The sequence below is a fragment of the Eptatretus burgeri genome, chromosome 15 (assembly GCF_056783735.1).
Source record: "Eptatretus burgeri isolate ZD-2024b chromosome 15, Ebu_testis_v1, whole genome shotgun sequence".
In the NCBI taxonomy this organism is placed as follows: domain Eukaryota; kingdom Metazoa; phylum Chordata; class Myxini; order Myxiniformes; family Myxinidae; genus Eptatretus; species Eptatretus burgeri.
This window is the reverse complement of record NC_140975.1, coordinates 14,266,043-14,288,866: the sequence shown is the minus strand read 5'-3', so window position 1 is coordinate 14,288,866 and position 22,824 is coordinate 14,266,043. Positions and strand designations below refer to the sequence as shown.

Genomic DNA, 22,824 nt, shown 5'->3' with positions numbered 1-22,824 from the left:
TGTGCTGACTTTCTCAAAGATAGGTTTTCTGGTCGTTTTCATCATGTTTTTACTGTCATTTTGTTATCTCTGTGTTTACTGTGTGTTTCTTGTTCGGTTTTGTGTTAAAACTTGTGCTAATTGTTGAGATATTGTCCTCTTTTCATATCGGGTTTCCTTGAGGCCCACCCTTCTTCCCGTTTGTGTGCAGGATCGTGTTTATTGTATTTTTTTTATTATTACCATCATTTTTTGTTTTCTCCATTTTTCCCTCCACCCTCCTTCTATCCCTCTTAGCTATACCCCTCCATTTTGTATCTTAAAAGATAAAAACTACAACAAAAATGCCTTTTACCTCCCATTATACCCCACATAACCACGTGATTTCCGATACTGACTTCTTCCTACTCATTCTGCTGATCTACCATCAACTACTTTTACCAACCCACATTCATCATACATCTTCAGGATTTTTCCTTCAACCTTTCCTTTACCTAATCTTACATAATCTTAAAAAAAACAATCAACACAAACAAAAAAAAAATCTTTATTCTTTTAACCTCTCACCTTCCACCTCTTGTAAGCACATTTCTTCTTTCTCTAACTTTCGTCAAACTACCAGCTTCTTTTTGCGTTTGCCGGTCCAAATTCACCAAACACTGACACGGTTTTTCTTCAACCTTCCCTTTTCCTAATCTTAAGTAATCTTTATCAAGGTCAAAAAAAAATGGTTTCATAAATGTTACAACTTTCTCTTTCACATGTGTGGTTCTCAGTATTGTATCACAATTCACTTCTCTTGTTCTTCTTCAAAAGGCTGTTTTCAATTCAATCTTTCCTCCATCCCGTGTCTGAAACGTCCCTCTGTTACAACGTTTCTTTTCTCCATTATCTTAATTCTCCTTTATTGCATCCCTCACATAATGTCTTTAATCGCATCTCTGACTAATTTAATTTCCAGTTTGCAATGGATGTTCGTGTTCCATCAATCCTTTTTTTTTTCCAACTTCTGTGCCAATTCACCCCAACTCCTTAAATCTACCACCTCTGAACACCTCACCTGTTAGACCCTCTCCTTACCCGACCCATATTGCCCCTCATCCTATCTCCACTCTTGGAACTTCTTCTGCTTCAGTATCAGCTCCTCCTCCGTTGTCCCAAACTGTGTGGTATTCTAACATCTGTGGGCTCCATTCTAACCAAACAGATATCTCACTCTATCAATCAGTACATTCATCACCACAAACATGCTCCTTCCTTCCTCTCAGCACACCTCCCCCTCTTCACAACCACTCAAATGTTGTACCTCCCCATGCCCAATCCCTTCTTCACCATACCACTACCAAGTCTCATCCTTCCATTCTCCCCACCTCTTCCATCGCCTTACTGCACCTTGGCCATGCCTGATCTCATCGTCTCCTCTCCCTCTCAAAGCTTCCCTCTGAACCCTCCCTCTCAAAACAACCTTCACACTTCCCCCAACAAGCTTCTCTCTCATCTTTCTCCCTCCTCATCCTCCTCCCTCAACTCTCCCGCCTCTCCCCTTTCCCTCAACTCTCCCCTCTCACCCTTCTCCCTCCAATCTTTCACCTCACTCCCCCTTCCCAAAGTTTCTCTCCTCACATCCACAAAGGTGCCTCCTTTCCACACCCTCTCTCTTCCATCTCATCACTCCACCTCGTCCAATCTTCAACTGCCCCCTGCCCCCTCTGTTATTACTCCCCACTGTACCTCAACCTATCACCACTGAGCATTTTCTCTTCCTATCCGGCCCTCTCCCAAACTCTTTCAATAACGCTCCTTCTCTCTCCCCCTCCTTACTTATCCTACCCTCTCCCTCCCCTACCCTGCACCCTAAACCTCCTCCCCTCCCTCTTCCTCAACAGTGTAGACCTCAATCATCCAGGGCCTTTGTTCAAACCTGACAGATCTTTCCATACAGGTTGCCACTGAAAAACCAGACATCATCTGCTTAACAGAAACTTTCCTTCTTCATGACATCTCTGACTTCCTTGTGTCTCTCCCTAGTTACTCCATCCTCTGGTATGACAGACCTGAACCTCGTCCTGGCGGCGGAGTTGCTCTCTTCATCAAAAACTCTTTTCCTCACTCACGATGCACTGCCTTATCTCCCCCAAACCCCCAGGAATACATCGGGCTATGGCTTCCCCTCCACCCCCACCTCATATTTATACATGTGGTGCATCGTCCATCAAACCGTGATGACTTCATTTACATCTCGCTCTCCGAAAACATGGACAAACTGCGATCCTCTCATCCCAACTCTCTCTTCCTTACATGTGGTGACTTCAACTGTCATCATGCCAGTTGACTTGGTATGGGTACCTTTCACCTGTCATGGCACTTCAGCAAAAGACTTCTGTGACTCATTGGGACTGACACCATCTGTCAACTTACTGACCCGAATCTCAACCAATGGTACTCCATCTCTTCTGGATCTGATTTTGAGCAATTTCCCAGAAAATATCTGCTGTACTTCTTGTGCTCCAATTGGTTCATCTGACTACATCCTTGTCAAAGTAGAGATCTTTCGGGCTGTTATTAGAGAACCACCTCAGTGCCTTCAAGTCTGGCATTTCACTCAGGCCAACTGGCAGGGTCTTCAAGCAGCCATTAAACTTCCAGACTGGTCTCCCATCGTTACTTCCTCCAACATAAACTCGCCCTGCGAATTCTTTCAAAGAAACTTGCTCTCTTGCATGCTCAGATTTATCACATCTCATCTTCAGTTGTCCCACTGTTCCTACTGCCCATGGTTCACTGAAGCTTGTGGTGAGGCAATTGTCCTGAAACAACTTGCCTTCGCCTCATGGAAGGCTAATGCAACTGAATGCAATCTCAGTTCCTTCCACAAAGCTCAGAACAAGTGTGTATCTACCCTCAGGAGAGCCAGAAAACAACATCTTTCTAATCTCAAGTCTGAACTCTCAAACTTGTCTCCCTCCTCCAAATTCTGGTGGCATCGAGTTTAGTCTGTTTCTGGTGTATATTCCCCGTCCATCTCCTCCCTCACATCAAATGGCCACACAGTTGACACTGCACGTGATTTAGAATCACTGGTATCTCCCACAATGAGGCTGAGTCTTTGGGTCTCTCACTCTCTCACCACAGGCATGTTGGTGGTCTTTTTGTCTTCCACCATCTCCTCTCCAGCCTCGCCCCCCTGCTCTGTCTGAGATATGCCCCTCCCCCATATTTCCGCGGGGCGTTTGTTGTGGAATTTGTTGTTGACCGACTTGGTGTAGATCTTGTTACTCAATTTTCTTTTTACCCAAATATTCCACTGTCCACAACAAAAAGTACATTTCGTCAATGAACATTTATTTCGCGGTACCACGGAGTCCAAAACACTGAGATGTAAACATCCACAATGATTTGCAGCAAACTAAGCTTACATTTCCCGATATACATATATATATATATATATATATATATATATATATATATATATATATATATATACATATATACACAGATCTATATAAAGCCTGGCATTGACATAGTGGTTAGGGTAGCGGCTTGGGATCCAAAAGGCCCTGAGTTCAAGCTCCGTTGTCACTTAAATGAATACACACCAGGAGGTTGACTCAGCCTGTCATCCTTCTGAGGTCGGCGAAGTGAGTATCAGTGTACTGGGCCCGGTGTATGCCCCGGTTAGAATAGGTGTACCATATCCCTGTGTCGTAAGGGGTGACCAGGGTTGTATCAGGAAGGGCATCCGGCATAAAAACTAAGCCAAATCACTATGCGGATCATACGGATGATCCGCTGTGGCGAGCCCTAATGGGAGCAGCCGAAAGAAGAGGAAGAAGAAGAGATATATATATATATATATATATATATATATATATATATATATATATATATATATATATATATATATATATGCACACATTGGAACCGTTGGAACAAGCATCCTCTCCGTCAGAGGGTGAGCGTGATGGGGAGGGTGTGAGTGATGATGGATCCTCCTTGCGTCCGCGTCCACGGCCAGGAGACTTCTTTGCAGCATTCATAGAAGTTTTCTTCGGCATGACGGTGATGTTGACACTTCGATGTCTAGTGCAGTTATGATTTGAATCATTGAGCGGCAGCCTTTTCATAGGCTACGCCACCTGATCGTTGGCGATAGGCTGCCACACATTATGCATAAGTTAGACTATCGTTGGGCACAAGTTGTGAACGCCGACAACATGCTAAGGATTCGTTGGTATAAGTTATCTATGTTATTGAAACGTTCTGTGTACGTTACTAATACATTATGCATACATCCAACTCGTTATGAATACACTATTAAACGCCCAAAACTGAAAAAGAAACATCAATAGTTCAGCGTGCGCCAGCGTTTTAGATAAATTTTGATGCGTTGCCATGTGCTGGCTAAATCGTTAAGGTGTGACAGGGCCTTTAGGAACAGTCTCACACTCTGTTCAATCCCACTCTTCCCTCCAGGTCTTCAAAACAGCTGTTCACCATCATCTCTTATCTTCCCCCATCCAAAACTACGATCTTTTCTACACCTACTAATCCACCCAAAACCCACCTCCTTCAAATTCCTGGCTTTCCTTCCTGAAAGTCCCTGTCATGTCCATCTTGTTTACCCTGTGTACTCTGCCCCATCCCTCTCCCTTCCACAGATATCCTCATGTCTCTCTTCCCCACTGTTTTTTCTTTCCTTCTAACGCCCCTCTTTGTCTCCTGCTCCACTTGTTGTACGTTCTGTGTGTTACTTCTCATACGAGCCTCGACAGTGAAGAAAAAGAAAAAAGACTGCCAAGCCATGTGATCAATGACATCGTAGGTGGGAATGTTTTTTTCCTCACGGATAGGCAGTCATAGCTGTAAAATTTCACCTCGATCTATTCAGCCATTTCAGAGAAGATTTAAAGGGTTTAAAATGAAATTACAAAAATATGACTGCCGAATCATTTGACTGATGACGTCTTCAATTTTTTTTTTTCTGTCAATCAAGTTTTCTCAAGATGACCCTCAACATTTTTCAGACTGCATAGATGTAGTTTTCTATGTATGCAATTATGATGTCATGATGAAGGCACCTATGGCATTATTCAAAAATCATATATACTGCCCATGAGGAATACTTGCCAATTGCCACGTTTCAATATTTTCCTTGATGCGGTTTTGGAGATGTATAGTAGGTCCAGAGTTTTTCTTTTTTTCCAAAATGGCTGAAACACGATGTGTTCTATGACATCATAATTATCATAAAAACATTCCATATGAGTGGTCACTCCTATGGTGAAAATTTGTCGTGCATCTGACAAGCAGTTGCAGAGAAAAACTGTACTCACGTTCTGTGCGGCAAACAAAGAAACAAGAAGACATTGTGCAGAGAGAGAGAGAGCACGATATTTGCAAAATCCATTAAAAAAAATTTGGCCTCATTCAATGACCATTCGATGATGGTTGAATTCAATGACCAAATATGCAATTCCTCTTCAAATTTCAAGTCAATTGGATGAAAATTGAAGATTTTGGAAATACCACCTTAGTTGTTGACCTTTATTTCCATATTGGTCCCAAAAATAATTAGCTGTTTGAATTTAGTGACATGAACTATATATATCCTCTTCAAATTTCAAGTCACTCGGATGAAAATTGAAGATTTTGGAAATACCACCTTAGTTGTTGACTTTTATGTCCATATTGGTCCCAAAAATAATTAGCTGTTTGAATTTAGTGACATGAACTATATATCCTCTTCAAATTTCAAGTCAATCGGATGAAAATTGAGGATATAGAAATAACACCTATTTTGTTGACCTTTGGCCTGTGTTGACCTTTTGACCTCAAAAATAACATTCTTCTTCCTTATGACAAAATATACCATGTGGTGAAGTTTTGTGAAGGTCGCTTTAAAATTGTGACCTGGAAGCGATAAATAGACCGGCAAACAGACAGATGGAAGGACAGAATAACAAAATCGACTGACCCCTGCCCCACCCCCACTTGAAAAATCTTCTAATATATATATATATATATATATATATATATATATATATATATATATATATATATATATATATATATATATATATATACACATATATACACATACAAACAAACACGACAAAATAGTGACCGAAGCTTATGCTGCACTCACTCTTCAGGGTAAAAAAAATCGCAGCAAGTGAGGAAGGAAGTGAAGGCGAGTGCTTTATACACAGGTCTCAATAAGGTAGACGCTGATTGGTTCAACCGTAATGACGTCACGGATAATCCGAATGCCCATTGGTCAGCTCCTCATCTTCACCTTGAGCTCCCATTGGCTGGAGCAGAGTTCGTCGATGATTGACGTTTGCAACCACATCCTGGAGAGAGGGGGGATGGATTTCCCCTAAGGTCCATTCACCATTTGTTTCCATACTTCCCTTGATCTTTCCATGTTGAAAGAGACACAGAGATCGTACAAATTCCTTTTTACGACATGGAATTGGATCGGTGGTAAGGATGAAGGTTGCTTCCAACATACGTAAATGAAACGAGCTCTGACCTCGGCTCAATATCCTGAACATATCTGTATTGTACTGGTCTGCACAGATAGGGTTGACAACCAGGTGCTGTGCAATAGCAGATGAAGCAGGTGCAGTGGCCGGTGTTTGCTGGATATTTCTACATGCTCGCACTGATTGTGTTCTAACCCTTACAATCACAACAATCACAATTGTGATTGTAACCCTCACAATATATATATATATATATATATATATATATATATATATATATATATATATATATATATATATATATATATATATATATATATATATATATATATATATATATATATATGGATTTTTATATGTATAAATAAATATATATATATATGTATATATATATATATATATATATATATATATATATATATATATATATATATATATGTATATGTATATAAACAGATGTTTGATACTACACAACTTTAATATAGATACAAACAAACAATTTGTGAAATTGAATCCAAAGTACTCGATTCCAAACATAAAATCAAAAGGAATCGAGAAGTGAACGGGAATCAACGTTGATTCTGAGTAAATCCAACTTCTGTGAAATGAGAATTTTTTCAGGTTTTTTTTTTTTTAAAGAGGAACAAATGTAAACAAGGTTGGAAGAATGAAAGAGTAACGTGATAGGTGGGAGAAAACGTGATAGGTGGGACAAATAGGGAAGGAGAGAATGGGGGTTTTAAATTTCATCAAAAGTAGAGAACGTTGACACCAGCTTTCACGAGACAACTATTTTTTCATTCTGGATTTAGATAATATAGTAAGTTTGAGCAGTAAAGACGAAGGACAAAGTCGTTTTATGGGTCACAGACTGAGATAAAGATGAACCAATAACCGGACATGTCCTCACTCACTTCCTGTGGCAAAAACAATGACTAGAACCCCATTCCAGCGACAGAAAATGCCACTCACATAGTCCCAAATTACCCGCATCCAACGGAGTTTGCCTGTATTTTCACCTCAAACCCCGCCGAGCCCTGTAAAGGTATCATAAACCCACATTTGATTTCCAATGAACTTTACATTTCCAGGAACAAAGTAAGCAGAATGCAACAGGCAATCAGAATGAGGCTTTCATGCGTCTCGCAACAGCAAAGGATCTGCACATTACTTCTCATTTTGTGGATTCTTTATTCCGTTTTTTTTTCTGACGTATTAGCAACTTCATTTTGAAATGGCGAAGGATCCAATTGGCTGACGCCTCCACCGAAAAAGCGGAAAAGACTTCATTTATTCACTAAATTCCAGCAAGAATGGTGAAAATCCTGACCTTGCATCCAACCGGTAAACAACGATGGTAAGAAGGCGTAAGTACTAAAGTAATTTTTACCTCTCCATGTTTTTCATTAATTTCATTTGGTATAGTCTCATGGAACTTTATGTTTTGTTCATACATTATTATATCCAGTGTTACTAAAAAATTTTGTCCAATTATTACCTCCACCACTGAAAGTGGGCAGACGTTATGTTTTCACCACTGTCTGTTTCTCTGTCTGTCTGTCTGTTTGTCTGTGAACAGGATATCTCAAAAGTTGTCAAAGGATTCGGACAAAATTTCGTGGAGAGGTTGGTTGTGTGACACGGACAAAATGATTAGATTTTGGTGAAGATCCGAATACGGATCCGATAATTTTAAAGTGTTTCTTCACCATTGAGTGATCGGGTCAAAACGATATAGAGCAGGTATCTCAAAAAGTTGGGACGGATTCGGAGGAAACTTGGTGGACAGGATGGGGATGTAGCAAGGAAGAATTGATTAGGTTTTGGTGAAGATCCAGATCCGGATCCTCGAATGTTTTAAGTGATTCTTCACTATTTTGAGAGAAAGAGCCAAAAATGATGTGGAAAGCATGATATCTCAAAAAGCTTTTGACAAGTTATAACAAAACTATCTGGATGAGTTAGGTGAAAAGGGCAAGCCAATTCAATTTTGGTTCAGGTCCGGATCCAGATCTGGCCTCCCAGTGGGATATTCTTCTTCTTCTTCTTCTTCTTCTTCTTCTTCTTCTTCTTCTTCTTCTTCTTCTTCTTCTTCTTCATCTCATTATTTTATAACGGGCGAGGTGCCATGTCACCGAGCTTCTGCCCTGCATTGACCATGATACTCCTTCCAGTTCCCTTTGTCCTCAGCCAACTCTCTTCACTCTTCAACCATCCATCCTTACTGATATCCCTCCTCACAAATCTTCCAATCTCAACCATGGTAGACCTCTTTTCCTCCTACCTTGCTCCTTCAACCTATCCACTCTCTTTGCCATTCTCTTTCCCCCCATCTGCACCATTTCATCTCAGCCTCATTTCACCCATCTCCTCATCAAGCTCGTTTGCACACCAATCTCTCCCTCAGTTCATCCATCCTCCTTCCATCCACCCTCCTGACTCCCGCAAACCTCCTGACCCATTTGTTCTCGCAAATCTGCGAGTGTTGTTATCTCTCTGTGTATGGGACACAAAGGGGGGGAAGGAAGACTGCCCAACATATATGCAAACATAATAAATAGACAAGGGACTTCTGATGTGCAGTCTGATGGGCTGAACAGAAAGCTGTGGTTGTCATGACCACAAATATGTATTTGAAATTTTTTTCCCCTGTTTGAAAAAGCAGTAAATCGAACAAGTTTTGCAGAAGTTTTAATGTCCACAATTTTCTCCTCTGAGCTTCCACAACTCATTCTTTGTTCCTTCTTTCACGACTCACCCCCCCCCCCCGTGCAACACCCTGCCCCACCCCCACTTCCCCATTCGGTTATTTTTGATGAAAAAGCAGTACATCATCTATAACATCTGGAAACGTCATGATCATTCATCTTAATATAATTATTGTAAATATAATATTGGTGAATCTTGAGGCAGGAGGAGGAAGAGGAGGAGCAAAAACAGGAGAGGTCCTGAGTTATGGTGGATGTTGTCCTATTTCAGAAATGGACCATGGTAAATTGGAGTATAATTTGTAAGATTTAGTTCATATGAGAATTTTCTTTCAACTCTGAGTCGAATACAGTTTTAAACCTTAATGCTCCCTCGTTGGGATATCGCCAAAGGGAGTATGGATCCTTGAACGACATCACCTACTATTCTTCATCAAAATGGTGGTCCATCGAACAATCTGTTGATTGTGTTTAATAAATGTTTTCCCATAATTAAATAATTTAATTTTGTTTTTTGTCCCATTTTGTTATTATTCACCTTATTTAACTGTTATTACAGTTAACCTTTAATTTCCTTATACACAGCCTATTTAACAAGAAACAAGGCTTGAAGGCTCACACATATGGTACACAATCCAAATTACCAAGATTGTTTCCATGGCAACATAATTCTGCCAATCACAGCCGTGATCTAATCAGGTTGACAAAATGTCATGAGGAATAGATCCGTGTGATATGAAAGGTAAATCTTGAACATTTTTTGAAATATCTCTTTTCAACATTTTTAATTTCACGACACATTTTCAATTTGCTCAATTCTGTGGCATACCAAACCAAATGATAACGTGTGAATGTGTATGATATTTCCATCACACACGAGCATGTGATTGGAAAGAGAAGTAACATCACCTTTCCATCTATACAAGCAAATTATAACGAACAGATCTGACATTCAAAATCATTAAACTATTTCAAGTTGTTTACAAAATATTTCAAACAATGATACAAATCAATTTGAAAATTTATTAGGAAAAATAGGCCTGGTGTTGGTTTAGTGGTTATGGTGGTTGACTTGCGATCCGAGCGTCCTGAGTTCAAGCCCTGTTGACTGCTGAATTAATACCAGGTGGGGTTGACAGCCTGTCATCCTTCTGAGGTTGGCAGAAATGAGTACCAGTGTATTGGTTATAGGGACAGCAGAGCTGTGTCCTTAATCAATGATGCAACCAGCAGCCAAAAGGAGAGGAGATTGGGACCATACTCGCTGCAGAGCGTTGGTGCTGCTTAAGCAGTCTCCTTCCTTGGCAATTGGGCACAATCCTGGATGGGTCGCCACTCCGACACAGTATACCAGCATGCTGGCACTCATTTTGCTGACCTCAGAAGGATGACAGGCAGAGTTAACCCCACCTGGTATTAATTCAACAGCTGAGCAGGATTTGAACTCAGGACCCCAGGATCCAAATGCCACCACCCTAACCATTAAGCCAACACCAGGCAGACCATAAGGCTGCACCTGAAAGTGAGAGAGGAAAGATAATCCTCATTATCATTCAGCCAATGCAAAGGAGGTTGTAAACTTAATATTTTTCAAAACACGTCTCTCAAACATCATATTAGAGATCGATCCCAGGGTGGAAAATAATAATTTGTTTAAATCTGTTCCCATAAGCAATCAAGTGAGGAATTCAATGCCTAAATTTCCATTTGGCACCAGTGTGAAACTTGAGCTTATCTTGAGGAATAGATCAGGTGCTTAATGTTCGGCTCTATGATGGAAAGAGCTCCATGGAGTTCCTGATCCAGGCTCTTTCGATATGACCCATTTGGAGTGTCAATGTTGAGAAGCTCACGTCACAAAGGTATGTTGTTGAAAACGTTAACAATACCATTTTACCATTCAACTTCCGGTGCTGGGTTTGCTCCATGTTTGTTGGTTCAATTTGCAACTGTTCCTGCACCTCAATCAAAGCTAAGTTTTCCAAACCAAATACGTCGTGTTTTACTGTTACATTTTCGTCCCTTTGTTTCTGTTTGTGTTTTCGTCCAATTTTCCATGTTAAATCATACCTTCTGAATTTGTGTCCCTGTTAACGTCCGACCTACTCATCGAGGGCTCAGTGAGTCGGATTGTTGCGTCTGTTTCTGTTTTCATGACCATGCTTCGTTTTTCACTCGTTTTCTCCCAAATATTTCATTTGTACTCTTTCAACTTAATCCTTTTCCTCTCCTCACTCCAAAAAAAGTACAAACAACAAAAAACTCTTCTGCACTCCCAAACAACAACAGCAACACCAACACCTCCTCCTCCTCCTCCTCCTTCTTCTCCTCAATCTGTCCTACACAGTTGGACCTTCATTCTCCATCCATTCTCCTTTTAAACATCACCAAACTGAATCTTCACTGAATAAAACGTCTCTTCCTTCCAAAGTTCTTAATAACATTAACAAAAACACTTAAAAATGCATTTTAAAATTCCCCTCACTCTCCTTTCTACTCCATCAGGAATAACCCCGACATTCTTCTTTTTCACAAGGCTAATTCGCCAAACCTATTCATTCCTAAATGATTATTGTTCATCAACCACCCTCTTGTACCTGCAGCTCCACATCCCTCCATGCTTTTATGGAAAACTTTTTTTTATCAATCCTCCCATGAAGTTTGCCTTCGTATGTTCAATTTGGGAAAACAGAGAGATCACCGACCTGTCTGCGATGTGAAAGTGATCGACCCATCGACTTACCTTCATTGCAGCAGATTCCAATAATCTTGAAGGCCTTGGTTTCCATGGCATCAACCTGAGCACGGTGTGAGGCAGGGGAGTCAGCCCAGAGGGAAGAGCAGCACTCCATCAAACTGTGGAGATAAGCCTTGCAGGTGGATAGGAGTTCAGGTTTGCCAAGGATGGACTTTGTACGACTGAGGATGCCCAGTTGGCGTCTCGAGTTGGAGGACAATTTTGAAATGTGGTTTGCCCAATAAAGATAATGACTGATAATGAGAACCAGGAGTTTGAGTGACTGAGGTTCCTTAAGAGGATTGTTAAGAAAGGAGATTGGGGGTTGTCAGATGGTCCTTTTGGAGAGAGATAGTGAGAGTGTGAGATTTGTCAGATTGAAAGACATGTTCCAAACATGTCTTTCAATCCTGATTTTTACTTTCAATTAAAAATAAATAATTTTGAGAACAGATTGAAACCCTTTTATCTCCTTCATAAATGCTACATGTGTTCTTCTTCTCCACCATGATATATGTCTCTTCTTCATCTTCAAAAATATTATTTTTCTGAGATGTTCGTCTGCTCACCCCCCCCCCCCACTCCACGCCCACCCCTCATGCCCGCTCAAACACCGCAATATTTGTTTGTGTGTTTAACACAAAATATGTGTTTAACAAGCGATCTTATCTTCCATCCAATGATCTTTATCTCCGTTTGTCAAAATTGGGAATTTGTGATCAGAAAAAGCAACCTGCACCCGCTACCCCACCCAGGCAAAGCTTCCCCTCACTCACCCCTGAAATGCTTCCCTCTCACCCCACCCTCTAACACCTTCCCCTACACCCCACCCACACAATCCTTCCACCATACCCCCACACTCAAATCCTCACCTGCACTCCCCACACTCAAATCCTCACCTGCACTCCCCACACTCAAATCCTCACCTGCACCCCACACACTCAAACACTCACCTGCACCCAACACATTCAAATCCCCAACCACACCTCACACACAAAAACCTACCCCACACCCCACACACAAAAATGTACCCCAAGCCCCACACCCCACACACTCTAACCCTTTCCTGCACCCCACACACTCTAACCCTTTCCTGCACCCACACACTCAAAGCCTGACTTGCACCCCACAGACTCAAACACTCACCCACACCCCACACATTCAAACCCTCCCCTGCACCCCACACCCCACACACACAAACCCTCACGCCACACACAGAAGCCTACCCACACCCCACACAAGAACCAGCCACGCACCCCATACACTCAAACCCTCTCCCACACCCCACACACTCAAACCCTTTCCCACATCCCACACACTCAAACCCTCACCTGCACCCCTCACACAAAAACCTACCCACACCCCACACACAATAACCTACTTGACACCCCACACACACTCAAACCCTCTCCCGAACCACATGCATTCAAATCCTCATCTGCACCCTACCCACTCATGCTGTCGATACTCAGGTATGTGTGTTTGTCATTTGTCTAATCACGTCCTTGTAAACATGTAAATGTTCAGTGATGTGTCTTTATGTCTGTGTCATCCACGTGATCCATGTCCGAACTCCAGTCCAAGTTTATAGTAAGATTAATGTAAAACCATGGACAGATGAGAGTGCTGATTATCCAGACTACTCTGGATATAGCGATTCATGTTGAGACTTCATTTTGGATTTTTGAGTAACACCTGGTGATACCTTCAATCACACAAGTGTAGATGATATGAAATGGATCATTTGAATGTGTAAAACATTCCCTTTTCATGTCCTCAAATTATTTAGATTCAGACTTTTTTTATATTCAGATCCGCAAACGATTCCTTCCTTCTCTTTTTCTATATTTCTCAGAGCAAAGAACAGACTTGACGAATTGCTTTCCTCTTTGAGAAATACAGAAAAATATATATACATTATTTAATTTTTGTGGACAAAGTTTGAAATGACAGTATTAAACTGGAAGAGCACTCAGTAGAGTGCATGACTCTGCCACACAATGCCTGATCTAGTAGAACACATTGAGCGCAAAACACACACACACACACACACACACACACACACACACACACACACACACACACACACACACACACACACACACACACACACACACACACATACACACACACACATATTTTTTGTCCACACCTATCAATGGTGAAGAATCACTGAAAAACTTTAAAAATTATTGTATCCAGACCTGGATTCGTATCTTCACCAAAATGCAATCAATTGTTCCTTGTCACACACCCAACCTGTCCACCAAGTTTCGTCCGAATCTGTCTACAACATTTTGAGATATCGTGCTATATATAGTTTTTGGCCCTACCTCTCAATGGTGAAGAATCACTTAAAAAAATTCTAGTAGCCTGATCTGGATCTTCACCAAAATGTAATTAGTTCATCCTTGTCACACACCGAACCTGTCCAACGAATTTCACCTTGAATCCGTCCACAACTTTTTGAGATATTGTGCACACTAACAAACAGAAAAACAAACAATAATGTCATGCATAGCATAATACTTGTGAATTCCAAAAAACAAATTTGACATTGAAAAAATAATTGGAGGTTGAAAAAATAATTGGACAAAATATATAAATTCTATTCAAATTTCAAGTCAAATGGATGAAAATTGACAATTTTAGAAGTGACTGTGTCGACTTTTTGGCCTACGTTGACCTTTTGGCCTATGTTGACCTCAAAAGTAATTGGTGGTTGAATTCAGGAACCTAATGTGCAAATCCTGTTCAAATTTCAAGTCAATGGGATGAAAATTGAGGATTTTAGAAATTGGACAAATACAGTGTGTTGACCTTTGGCCCAGGTTGACCTTTTGACCTCAAAAACAATAGGCTTCTTGCTCATGAAGAATTGTACCATGTGGGGTGAAGTTTCGTGAATATCGGTTTAAAATTGTGACTTGTAGGCAATAAACACAAAAAACAAACAAACAGACAGAATAACCAAATCGACTGACAAATATACTTGAAAATTATTCGATTTTGCAACAAACAAACAACAAACAAACAAACAGAATAACGTATGCAACCAAGCAATATAATTGAAAAATCTTCTATTTTCACAAGTAACAAACAAAGAAATAGACAGACACACAGACAGACAGATGGGGGTGAAAACATAACCTCCTTCCACTTTTGGTGTCAGAGGTAATGAATAATACTCTATATGTGTTCAAGTGTAGTTGCAGTTTGGTGTAAATATATATTTGTTGGTTTTTCGAACATCCTCCATATCGTTCAGGATCCACCCCCTTGTAGGAGGAGATTGTGGAACGTTCTGATTGGATGGGAAGTGAATTATCCACAAGTACTCTTGGTGCTACCGGGAGTGTTTGATATCAGGATCTGGAACTCGGTGCTGGTTCATCGTCTCTGACCTCAGATACCAATCTCATATCAGCACCAACTCGAGGATCTGATTTTCCCTCCCGACAATGATCTTTCTCATTTATCCTGCTCTGATGATCATGATCTTGGGATGTTTGTTAATCGGTAAGTGATTTGTTACATGTCTTACTTTCTTCCACGACCCCCATCCCCCCCCACCACACCCCCAATCCCGTACACAAACGTTAATTCTGATTCTCATGACATCACAAATGTAGCAGTGTAGAGTACCAACTCCTCCCCCATCCATAATATTTCCTTCTTTTCACCTACTCTTCCTACAGTGCTCCGTCCCCATATCCTCCGATCTATCCCCTCATGCTTCCAAATCCTTTTAAATTTTGTTGGAGAGGGCCATAGGCACAGAACTAATGCACACACCCCCAACGGACACGTACATATTAAATAGATATTCCACGACAGACGTTTTTCGATCAAATTTCCAAGCCTTTGTCCTCAGAATAAGATCTCCATCTTGTTGTTGTAATGCCGTTTTTACTATTTTGCGGATTCTGAACATTTCAAACACTTTTTCTATTGAAGATGATGATGATGAGGATGATGATGATGATGATGATGATGATGATGATGATGATGCACCAAGCTTAATACTTAACGTTGGTTCTGTCGAAACAGTTGATTGGCAAGGGTTACCCTGGGTGGTTTGCAGTTGCTTTCCCAGCAGTCAATCAGGGAAGGAATTAGTCATTTGTTCAGGGTGCCGGTGATAACTCACCTCCTCTTCAAGGAGGACACCGTGGAGTCATTAACACTCAATATGAAACACCAGAAGACTGGACACCCAGTTTAACACGTCAATCCGAGGGACAACACACACACACACACACACACACACACACACACACACACACACACACACACACACACACACACACACACACACACACACACACACTGATGAATCACCTTACCTGTGAAACACCAGGATGACAGTTTACACCTGGGTCGGGATTCAAACCCAGGATAGAAAGCCGAGAATGTAAACCTCGAGACTATCTTACCTTCAAACATTTATCTTTATCAACCATGAAACTCCGAAACTTATTTTTAGTTTATAATTATTTTGTATTCATTCACCTTCATTGTTTGTACAGTTTATACATAATGTACATAGTCTGTGTTTATGATTGTAACTGATATTGTTGTTTACATTTCCCACAGAATCACGAATCCTGGACACGGATACCTGTACAATTGAGAGTAAATATGGAGGGATTGAAATAGAACTTTGTGTACAACGAGAGGTGATCGGTGTGCGGGGCGAAGATGTGATTCTTCCCTGTCAGTTTAAGCACACTAATCTAAACACCTTCAAAGATCTACGTTTGTTGTTGTTCAAAGACAGAAGGATGAAAGAAAACCCAAAACAGAATGTAGTTTATAACAGTTCATCAAACGAGACGAGTGAAGATTTCAAAGGGAGGATCGAACCTGTAGGTAACCCAAGATCAGGTGATGGGACGGTGAGGATCAGTCACCTGAGGATGGAGGATCAGGGAATGTACATGTGTCGGTTTGAATGGACAAAATCAAATGGAAAAAAAGAGGGATTTTCAGTTGGGAAAGGGAAAGAAACAAATCTTCAGGTCGATGGTAAGTTCACAAAGAATGTTTCACATTATAATCACAAAATGATGATTATCATTTTTATTTTAAAATAATGAATAACAAAAATAGAAATGTTTATTACATGAACACAAATAGTATGTATAGCCAAGTGTCATGGGATTGTAAAGTAGTAAATGTAACACCTTCATTTACTAAAGGATCTTCTTCCTCTGTAATTGACAGAATTGTTCCCACGTTCTTGTGGTGTTGGCCGGGGAAAGTCTATCATGCAAGTCTTTCACGAACTGGCAAGCCAGGCGTGACACTCGACAAACGAGTTCGGTTCGGAATTTGTAATTTGTCCATGATGCTGGCGATAGCTCGCCTACTCTTCATGAAGGACACCGTGGGGTCTTTAACACCACCAACTAATGTAGGCAGATGGAATGTCAGTTGAACGTCCATACAAGGGACGAAACACACACACACACACACACACACACACACACACACACACACACACACACACACACACACACACACACACACACACACACACACACACACACACACACACACACTGATGAGTTCCCCTGACTGTGAAACACTAGGATGACAGATTACAGCTCGGTCGGGATTCGAACCCGTGTGACAGTTTCGAGGCGAGTGTGCATACCGGCTATCCTGCGAGTTATTTCATAAATTATCTCGAGAAGAACTCAGGGAACGAACTATAGATCTGTTCGTTTGACTTCACCTGTGTGGAAGGTGTGGGGACATTATTCAGGGATCGGAATGAGAATCATGAAAATTAATACAAAGTCATTACAGGTGTTCAGCACGGATTTGCCGAAGGGAAGACATCTTTAACTATTTTTTTGGAGTTCTATGAGGCAGTTTCTGATTGGGTAGACGAGGTAAGTGCAGGTGATGTAGTTTATGTAGATTTTCAGAAGGAATTCGATGAGGTTCCACATGGAAGGCAGTTAGATAGAATGGTACTCCGGAGAGCGCAGACCGATGCCAGTCTGAACACTTTTCGTTTTGTATCAACTGATAAGCCAGATATGGATTCAAACTTGAAACAATCAAATGGGCTTGTTCTTGTCACATGACCAACTCATCCACCCAGCTTTGTTTGAATCCGTCAACAACTGTTTCAGTCGTTTTTTTTCTCCACCTCTCAATGGTGAAAAATCACTAAAAAAAAAAAAATTCTCAGATCTGGATTCGGATCGAATCAATTTGTCCTTGTCACACACCCAACCTGTCCACCAAGTTTCGGATGAATCCATCTGTAACTTTTTGAGATATCGTGCTATATATCGTTTTTGGCCCGATCTCTCAATGGTTGTTGGTGTTTCATATGCAGCCTGCAGTTGCTGGTTGCATCATTTTCTGGAAGCGCAGTGTGCTGCTAATAAAGTGCCCCTGTTACCAGTAAGCTGGTACTCATTTTGCCCACCACCGAAGGATGACTGGCTGAGTCAACCCACCTGTTTTTATTTCAACAGCACAACAGGAGCTCAAACTCATGACCTTAAGATCTTAAGTCAGCCACCTTAACAGTTAAGCCAACACCAAGCGACTCAATGGTGAATAATCATCACTTAATAATTACATTATTGGATATCGTGCACACAAACAAACAAACAAACAAACAGAGACACAGGGGTGAAAACAAAATCTCAGTCCACCTTCGGTGGTGGAGGTAATAAAATAATCATGATATCATATGACAATTACATTTAATATCATATTCCTTTCTTTATGATATAGGATACTATGTCATGGCAAGTGTATGTATCATGTACCACGGTGAATGATGTATAAACTTGACCATGTGATCCCACAGTGCGTCCGAAGATCCTGAACATCTCTTGCGAGTTCGTGAACTCCAGCAACTCCTGGAAGCTGTTCTGTGAGGCCGAGGCCAAGCCGGAACCAAACATCACCTGGTGGAACCCTCAGGGACTCCTTCTGAATGCAAGCCAAATGTTAGTTGATAAAATGTATCCAAACAAAACACAAAAGATCAACAGTAGTTTGATCATCAGAAACAAGCTGCTTGAAGAGAACTACAAGTGCCTGGTACAGAACAAACACGGAGCGGATCACAAGTTTGTGTCCTTCGGACAAAAACCACAAAAGGTCTCCTGGACTGTGGTTCTCTGGTCAACTCTCCTCTGCCTTGTTCTTCTTATTCTTCTTCTCACTGTAGGATTATTTATCTGCAAGAAGAAATTCAAAAACCAAGGTGAAAAATTAGAATCCATATTTTTCCTTACAAATCTGAGCGTTTTTTTTACTAGTCTTCATTCTTATCAGATTATATTTAATTGTTATATACAGGGTGTCTGGTAAGTCAATAACCCCCTTTTGCTGAGCTATAGATCACAGAATATTTGATGGAAATGCACGTTTCTGGCGTCAAAATTTAGCTCAATGATCAGACTAGAGATGTGTTATTTTTCCCGTCTTATCTGATCCTTCTGCTAAATTTTGATGCCAGAAACGTGCACTTATATCAAATATTCCGCGGTCTATAACTCAGCAACAGGGGTTATCGAGTTGTGGGACACAACATGTATTATATGAGAACATATTGTTATGTGTACGGAGGAGCGCGCGGGGCTCACGAGGTGGTGTCTCGGACGTGGTACTCAACATCCGATCCTGAAGCTGAAGAGCTACGGATAACTCCACGATTCGACAGGTTTCTGAGCAACCGTGGATGCTGTCTCAGGAGGTTTAATCTGGCAGGGTCCAGGTGCCAAAGTTCTTGTTACCTTTCTGGTGATTTAGCCCCTTCCTGATGAGAACAGTGCTCTCAACTTCCCACTCTTTCCTTTCTACTTATTATGTACCACCGAGTGAAACTGTAGGTGGGATTCTGGCTAATCTAGTGCAATGAATCGATGGGGTACAACTTCCTGTCTATTTATTACATATGCTATGTTTAACCAATGAGAAAACAGACAAACGCACAGGTTGGAAACAGTTTATAGAAATAAAAGGCACATATTTACAAGCAATATTCACAAGTGATGCAGTGGCACAGAGAAAACACTCAGCCCTTACGGAATGTCGAACCCCTTACACATTATTATCTTATCTCCACACAAGACAGGTGTGCCTCAATCGCTTCAGGGAAATTAGAGAGAAAGTCCTGGGTGTCGGGTCGGTCTCTTGCTCACCTGACACGAGCCAATGGGCTCATGTTGGTCCCAAAGTGGAAGGAAGGGAGGGAATGGGGTTGGTGTGTGTGCAATATGCTCGGGAGAGGTGCGGCAGATGCAGCGTAGGCTCGAGAGGAAAAATGTGAAATGCATATCAGTACCTCGCCAAGAAGGATCAAGAGGTTAATCGGTGATCACTCTTTAGGGCTGTTCGAGAGCTCCTTTGTGTGACTCATGTGGACAAATTGGAAACTAGAAACATAAAGGAATGAGCAGGCAAGTTAGTATGTCGGCTGATGCATCCCAGGTAACTCGAGCCGCTGCTCAGTCTCCGAGCCTCGCTTCAGTGTAACTTATCTGCTCTGTCTCTCGGACCAAACAGGCAAGCAGTGAGTCAAGCAGGCAGGCATTTGTCTTCTCACTCTGGTCCCTGGAAATCAGACACGATCTTCGGTGTGCTCCATATTTTACAGGCCCTGGGTGAGGCGTGGCTTCGAGAGAGCAAGGGTCGTGGTAACACTCTGACGCTCGTGTGTTGCTTCCTCATTGGTGTGCGCATCCCACAGCTTTTCAGAGGGTCAGCTATGCAACTGGCTCTTGCATGCGGCTACCCCCGTAGTTTTTCGGAGGATCTCTCCCAGTGGTGCTGCAGTGGCGTATTGTGGGTTACGCAACTAATGCAGGAATTACCTTGCAAATGGCTTTGATTGAGAGTATTTTGCAATGTAATGTGTGTACTGTAATACATTTTGCATTGAGTGCATGGTTTGCACTGTGGGAAGGTGCAGGGGAGGAGAGGTTTAAGAAGAACTAGACAACAGCATTGGATTCCCGTTGTGACAGCGGTTGATGAAAAAAAAATCATTTCAAGAAGAAAAAAAAAAGATAGCTCCAGCAAACTATACCGCTGAGGTTGTTTGCATTGATCAAATACTCCCAAAGAGTACTTGACTGAATCCGGAATTGATTTTTTTAAATAATTTTTTTCGTTGCCTGATTTGAAGGAAACTTGATACTCCACACCGTAGGTGAATGAGGAGGAGATGGAGATTGGTACCATACTCTGTGCAGAGCGTTGGTACTGCTAAAGCAGTCTCGTTGGCTATTGGGTACAATCCTGGATGTGTCGCCATTCCGGCATAGTATACCAGCATGATGGCACTCATTTTGTCAACCTCGGAAGGATGACAGGCCGAGTTAACCCCACCTGGTATTAATTCAACAGCTGAGCAGGATTTGAACTCAGGACCCTTGGATCCAAAGCCCACCACCCCAACCATTAAGCCAACACCAGGCATACATGAGGAGGAAGGTGTCCCTAAAAATTTTGTGCTTTCGTGTACTGTTTTAGCTGTATTTCGGGAATATACAAGATGAGAGTTTTAGTAATCTATATTAATATTTCGGCACACTCCTTTCTTTGTTCCACCATCAGATTTTTGTTACTGCATGAAAGGAAACAAGATTTGGCACATATAATAATGATATTATTGTCTTCCTTAAGAGGCCCCTCAAAATTCGTTTTGACGCATTTTCACAAACTCCAACCGATTCCATTCAAATTCGGTACGATTATGGCTTTTGGTCCAACTTAGGTCATTGGCTATAAATTTTTTCCATAACACTTCCGATATTCGAAAAAATCGATAAATCGATATCCCTTATGGGATTTTCCATTCAAATCCACTCAAGTTTAAGGCCGACGGGGGATGCAAATTTCCACTTTGCCCCAGGCGCTGTTTACCTCTGGAACGCCAAGCTGTTAGGGTTAGGGTTAGGGTTAGGGTTTGGGTTAGTGTTAGGGTTAGGGTTAGGGTTACCTACCCTAACCCTAACCCTAACAGCTAACCCTAACCCTAACCCTAACCGCTAACCCTAACCGCTAACCCTAACCCTAACTGCAACCCTAACCCTAACCGCTAACCCTAACTGCTAACCCCTAACCGCTAACCCTAACCCTAACTGCAACCCTAACCCTAACCCCTAACCGCTAACCCCTAACCGCTAACAGCTATTCAGGAAATTTGTAAGAAAGCCCAGGCAACACCGGGCATTACTACTTGTATATGGATAGATGGCAAAAAAAGGATTAAAACAGATTGATGACAAGAGGGATTGATGAAGAGAGGGGTCTTTAGGAATGTAGGGAGAAGAAGATTGTTGAAAGGGAAACGGTGATGGATTTTCTGAAGATATGGGAAAAGAGAGGGTTGAGAGGGAAGGGATGAGTAATTTGAATAGATGGATGAAGAGGGGGAGTTCTGCAAGAAACCTCTCACACTCAAATATTCCCCTGCACCCTACACACACAAACCTTCCAATGCTCCCACACACACAAACCTTTCCCCACACCCCACATACACACACACCTTCCCCAGCACCCCACACTCTCAAACCTTCCCATACACTCCACACACTCAAACCTTCCCACACACTCCACACACTCAAACCTTCCCACACACTCCACACACTCAAACCTTCCCACACACTCCACACACTTAAACCTTCCCATGCACTCCACACACTCAAACCTTCCCACGCACCCCACACACTTAAACCTTCCCATGCACCCCACACACTTAAACCTTCCCATGCACCCCACACACTCAAACCTTCCCATGCACCCCACACACATAAACCTCCCCATGCACCCCACACACTTAAACCTTCCCATGCACCCCACACACTTAAACCTTCCCATGCACCCCACACACTCAAACCTCCCCACGCACCCCACACGCTTAAACCTC

At 41.7% G+C, this 22,824-nt stretch overlaps 1 protein-coding gene across 3 annotated transcripts in view; it reads left to right on the top strand.

Annotated features, from left to right (window-relative positions):
- The first annotated feature begins 7,695 nt into the window (after window positions 1-7,695).
- LOC147011574 (hepatic and glial cell adhesion molecule-like) overlaps window positions 7,696-22,824 on the top strand; it is a 35,368-nt gene continuing 20,239 nt past the window's right edge. The window contains exons 1-4 of one of the 3 annotated variants that reach the window (XM_085857046.1): window positions 7,696-7,824; window positions 15,181-15,431; window positions 16,509-16,940; window positions 18,751-19,152. In XM_085857046.1, the coding sequence (XP_085713172.1) occupies window positions 15,374-15,431; window positions 16,509-16,940; window positions 18,751-19,152 (892 nt within the window). In that variant the 5' untranslated portion in view covers window positions 7,696-7,824; window positions 15,181-15,373. Of the gene's footprint in view, window positions 7,835-15,180; window positions 15,432-16,508; window positions 16,941-18,750; window positions 19,153-22,824 lie in introns of all 3 variants that reach the window. The other 2 variants (XM_085857045.1, XM_085857047.1) reach the window with 2 other exon arrangements.